This window comes from Crocuta crocuta, unplaced genomic scaffold (assembly GCF_008692635.1).
Source record: "Crocuta crocuta isolate KB4526 unplaced genomic scaffold, BGI_CrCroc_1.0 scaffold301, whole genome shotgun sequence".
Taxonomy (NCBI): domain Eukaryota; kingdom Metazoa; phylum Chordata; class Mammalia; order Carnivora; family Hyaenidae; genus Crocuta; species Crocuta crocuta.
The window spans coordinates 1,092,351-1,098,116 of NW_027527544.1; the positions used below are offsets into that span (position 1 = coordinate 1,092,351).

General features: G+C 42.2%; 1 protein-coding gene across 1 annotated transcript in view; it reads right to left on the bottom strand.

Annotated features, from left to right (window-relative positions):
* The window catches only part of DYNLT3 (dynein light chain Tctex-type 3), a 6,730-nt gene extending 1,313 nt beyond the window's left edge, over window positions 1-5,417 (bottom strand). Inside the window, exons 1-3 of the mRNA XM_077765100.1 lie at window positions 5,358-5,417; window positions 2,263-2,304; window positions 108-231 (exon numbers count right to left, since the gene is read on the bottom strand). Coding sequence (XP_077621226.1) covers window positions 108-231; window positions 2,263-2,304; window positions 5,358-5,417 — 226 coding nt within the window. The remainder of the gene's footprint in view (window positions 1-107; window positions 232-2,262; window positions 2,305-5,357) is intronic.
* Window positions 5,418-5,766: the final 349 nt, after the last annotated feature.

Sequence of the window (5,766 nt, forward strand, 5' to 3'; positions counted from 1 at the left end):
AAAAAAAAAAATCTAACTTGCATTTCATTCACTTACATGCTCTGAATTCAGAAAAGACCAAGAGGACAGAGAGGAATAGACCAGTGAGGAAGGACACTAATACTTACCGACGTATTTATAAGGTTTTCCCAGCTTAACCAAATGTGTTAAGGATTGTTCCACGATGCTTGCAGTCCACTGGTTGATGTTATTCTGGTTATAATCTTCACCTCCTAAGATCCCATCTATACACTAAAAGGGCAGAGGACAGTTAAAGACCTATACAAATCACACAAAAGCTTATTCAAAATGTGAAAACATTTATAACCCCCCAAAGCATCTTAGAAAATATGTATCTGGTAAATATTCATTCACTGCCTCTGTTTTAGAATTTTCAATGTGTATTTCCTGCACGTAGTCTCTCACTCTGTGATATACCATGGGCCATATAAAGATAAAAATGACGTGGCCTCTCTTGTAAAGAGCTGGCCGAGAAGCTAACAAAAGAAATCTGTAACCCAAGAAAGACTAATCAAAGATGGTAAGTTGTCTCATGAAAGGATAATGGAGGGAAGTGGAGATGAAGAAAAGGGTGATATTAATTGGTTACAGAATGGCTTTGAAACAGTTGGGATTTGAAGTAGGTTTCCGATGCTAGAAACAAAGGATGAGGCCAATTTAAAAATAGAATTCTCATGTGTAATAATTACATTTATATCATGTAATTGACTTAGCTGTCAAGCTCGCACCTCCTGCCACTAAAAGTAAATCAACAAACGGCACTTTTCGGGTGCTCTAGAACCAGCCAGTTAAATAATTTCCTAGTGCTCACTCACGTCCACGTCTGGTATCTGGCTAAGAGCACTGGTTTCGTATCACAAGCTTAGTTGCAAGGTCACTTCTGCCACCTATTCACTGTGACCTTTTGCAAGTGACTTTAACCTCTTAGAGCCCCTATTTTCCTAATCCTTAAAGGAGAGATAACGGCCTCATCTTATCAGGTTGTTGTGAGGATGGGGTGAGAGCATGAATGTCAAGGGCTCAAGCACAGTGACTGACAGAGTAAGCACATACGCAGTGTTAGAGATCATCCTCATCAGTATTGCTGCTGTTACTTTATTTGTTCTGGCTTTACTAAGATGTAATTGACATATACCACTGTGCAGGTTCAAGGTGTCCGATGTGATGACTCAATACAGGCACATATTGTGAAATGATCACAATAAGGTTGTTAACATATCCCTCTCCCCCTGGAGTTCTCACTTTTTGCCCTCGAGGTGGAAACACTAAAGATCCATCTCAGCAACTTTCAAGCCTACAATACGGTACTGTTAACTGGAGTCCTCATGCTGTACTACAGAGTTCCAACACACGATTCTGAACTGTTCAAATAGGGCAGGATATTCAGGTGCCCGTCAAGCTGTCAGACCTGGAGTTGATCCTCGCTGTACAAGGCCAGCTCTGGGTGAGCTCTGGGTGAGCTGGTGCCCTAGAACATTCAGACAGGTGAGGCGTTGTCCCGGCATGGACTGAGGAGGTGCTCAATGCTCAGAGGGCAAGCCAATCCGGCCCAGACTACGGGCAGGGAGGGCCTGTTAGGACACAGACCTACCCGCCATACCCACAATACAAGGTCGCCTTCTGGGCTTTGGATTTGGCACAGTGAAAAATGACTCAGGACTATTAAAAGTGTTCATAAATACCGTACCCACCGTGTAGTCTGTATGCGATAGGACTAGAATGATTCAAGTTCCTCTGCCAGAACTGATTCCCAAGTAGAACTTCTTATCTATTTGCCTACTAGGAGGACCAGATTTCATGTTTCAAATAATTTTAAGATTTTGATTTAGCATCATATCCATGTCTAGAAGACGTTAAGTGATTATTTTTCAGTTATATTGGGCTAAAACATATTTCGGCAGTCTTTTGACATATATCACACAAATAACTTACCAATATAAAAGTGTGGGTGTGTGAGATCTACATACACACATCCTTGTATAGAATTAACATTTAAAATATTTGGCCTACTGGAATACAAGTTCTTCTATTCAAAAGACAGAACATCAGTTTTAGAAAGCAGCAGCCAAGTGTTCTAGACTAATTCTCCAACATCACTTTCAGAGTAAGCCCTCGGATGCCTGATAGCATACAACAAAACATAGAGGGACCCCTATAAAGAGCAAATAAATATTAAAAATTTTGTTTTGATACTAAGTTTTACAACTTTGTACTGGAAGTCAACAGAGCAAGCTTCACAATGAACAAGACCTGTTAACTCACCTCTTTAACAATATTGTGAGCTTCATCAGCATTGAAACCAACCTAAAGTGGGGAAGGGGGAAACAAAAGATACAACTGCTTTCAACATAGACTTCCTTTTGTTTGTAGCTGTGATGACACACAGAATACCCTAGGCTGGCCTGGACAGGTGTTAGTGACAGCAGACCATAGCGATGAGGGGTAACATCAGGTCTACGGAGGCTACTAATCCCACCTAGAACACTTCTAAAATTGCAGGATGTGTTCCTCACCTACTTCCCTCGAGATTTTGATTCATTAGGTCTGGGGCACAGCCCGGGCAACCATATTTTTTTTAAGTGCTTTACTGGTGATTTTGATGAATGCCCTAGGATTGAGAATGTTTGCATTGTAAAGCTCAGGAAATGGCAGGAGGAGGAGATAAAGATGTATACACAGACATCAGTATCTAGGAAATGGCTACAGCAAAGTGAGAATGAGGTGGTCCATGAGAAGGGACTGATTAATAGTTTTCATTTTCTTTTTTAAACTTATGCTGGGCAACAATGTGGCTTTCCTGAATTAAAGATAATGAAAATGCTTGATCATTCTAACTTAATGATCCTTTAATACTGTAATAGGTCTGGCAACTTAATCTTTGCTGTGGAATGGCTTGACAGAATTCTGAGTTAAAAGCAACTATTAATGACATCCAAGTGTCCTAGAGTAGAGAACTAGGCTATGTGATAAGATTGTAATCTAAACCAAAACTCTTCAGGTTTGTTTCCTGAAGACATGGTTTGTTTCCATGGAGACAAGGTGCTTTATGACACGCCCATTTCTGTAAATCCCACTATGCAACTTAAAATTAGTTCAAAAAACCATTCTGGAAATAAGTATCGTCTCGAGTATAGATTTAAAATATTTTCTCTTTCTTTTTAGATTTAAAATCTTTTCAGGGGCGCCTGGGTGGCTCAGTCAGTTAAGCATCCGACTTCAGCCTAGGTCATGATCTCACCATTCCCGAGTTCGAGCCCTGCGTGGGGCTATGTGCTGACAGCTAGCTCAGAGCCTGGAGCCTGTTTCAGACTCTCTCTCTCTCTCTCTCTCTCTCTCTCTCTTTCTGTCCCTCCCCACTCAAACTCTGTATCTCTCAAAAATAAACATTAAACATTTTTTAAAAAAATCTTTTCAAGTCAGTTCATTACACCACAGAATTCCCCAACAACAAAGGAATAAATATCCTAAACAATTAGGATTATGAAAACAGCTCTCAGGTTTTGACCCCATGAAAATGATCATTTTATCTTAAAATAAGGTCATTATCAATTTTCAAAAGTGGCCTACAAATTAAATGATGTCCTTTTCACTTCAGTTTGGAAAGTCACCAAATAATCAGGTAGTCCTGGGTACCACGGTAACACATGTAATTGTATTTCTCTGTCTATATATCGAGGAAGTGCAGCAGTACAGAACCCTCTTGGGAGGCAGGAGACTAGCACCTATTGGGGAATATGTCTGAGAGTGAAACTGCTTGTGCCTCAATTTCTAAAATAAGAATACTTTCCCACTAACCTGCGTCACAGAATGGATGGATTTAAGTATGGTTGTAACTTCTGCACAACCCCACATCCTAAAGACGGACGGACCAGAAGCCCCTTCCACGGGTCTACTAACACACTGTTTTCTGTGGCACGTCCTCCAGGTGCCTCCTTTTATTTCACTGCATCATTCACCTGTGGCTACCACGGGACAGGAAATGTCTGTGGAAATGTCTGTCTATTCTGCCCTTCAGACTGGTCACAGGTTATGCTGGGATCCAAAAGGCCTCATCCACCTAGTGGTTAAGCGAAGCCAGAGGTGTCGGTGTGTGGTCAGAGGCCTGGGTTCAAACGGAGCATCTGTCATTCCTGGCAGTTTTCACTTAGGGCAAACCACTTAGCCGCCATGAAAGTCAGAGTCCCCATCAGTAACAGGAAGGTAACAGCACACATCATGGAGTTCCGGTGAGATGCGGGGAAGCCCGAGNTTTGTGTAGCTCCCCTCGGAGCTTGGGCCGAGTTGCGCGCTCTGGGAGGCTTCTGCCGCTTGCCTCTGTCGCTTGCCTGCGACCTCTCTGGAAACAAGGGATGGGTGGTAAACAGCTGGGAACTGTGATAGCGTGGGTCCTATGAGGTGACCTAGTGTCGGTCTGGAGTCCCCAGGTTGAGTGCCCACTGCTGTGTTTGTGTGCCCGTATTCATCATCATCTGCCCAATAATGGTAGGTGATGTAATAATGGGCAAGCCACTTTGATTTGTCCACTTACTAGCTCCGTTGCTTGGGTGACTTGACCTCCCACAGCCTCTTGTGAAAACTTAAATTTATATCTGTTTCACGGTTGATTGTGAGGATCAAATGAAACGCTCTATACATAACTCCTAAAAGTAAATGTTCCTACACTCGTCCTCTTCAATGACTATGTGAAAAGAAATATTTGATTTATAGGACACAGGGTACAAATATCCTAACTTAAGTTGTAAAATTTAGCAGAACAACGATTACATTTATCTGATAATTACTAAGTCCCAGGTGATCCTAAGGATTTCCTCATTTAAACTTATAATAACCCAGTAGGTTTGTTTCTGGCACCATCATCCCATTCTTCTTTTTCTTTTTATTTTTTTGAATCTTTATTTATTCTTGTAGGAGAGAGAGACCGAGTGTGAGCAGGGGAGAAGCAGAGAAAAAGGGAGACAGAGAATCCGAAGCAAGCTCCAGGCTCTGAGCTGTCAGCACAGAGTTGGATGCGGGGCTCGAACTCACAAACCCACGACCTGAGCCGAAGTCCGTGGACCCAGGCGCCCCTCCATCATCCCATTTTTTTCAAGAACAAACTAAGGTACAGGGAGTTTTAGTAATTTGCCGAAGTTCACATATCCAGTAAGTAATAGAAGGATTTAAACTCAAGTAGTCTGATAGCAGCAGGCAAGTTCTTCACCTAAATTAGTTTCCTTTTGCTTCTATAACAAATTACCATAAACTTAGTGGCTTAAAGCAGCACAAACTTACTACTTTACAGTGCTGGAGGTCAGAAGTCTAAAATGGATCTGCAAGACTATGTTCCTTCTAGAAGCTCTAGGGCAGGATCCATTTACTTGCTTTTTACAGCTGCTAGAAGCTGCCTGCATTCCTTGGCTCATGACCCCTTCCTCCATCTTTAAAGCTGGCAGTTTAGCATCTTTTCTCGTCTCTGACCTCTACTTCCATCCACCTACCTTCTCCTTCTGTCTCCCTCTCAAGGCCTTAACGTAATCATATCTGCAGAAGTGCCTTTTGCTACATGAGGTAACATAGTCACAGATTCCAGGGATTCAGATGTGGGCATCTTTTGAGGGGCAGGGTGGGAGAGTGGACACATTACTGAGCTCACCTCAACCACTATTCCATTTTACCAGCCAAAATCAAAGCTGGAAGGTTCATTAGTATTCTAGTCCAACTCTCTTACTTTACCAGTAAAATTGGAGCTCAGAGAGGTGGAAGTAACTTGGACAAGAGCACATCGAT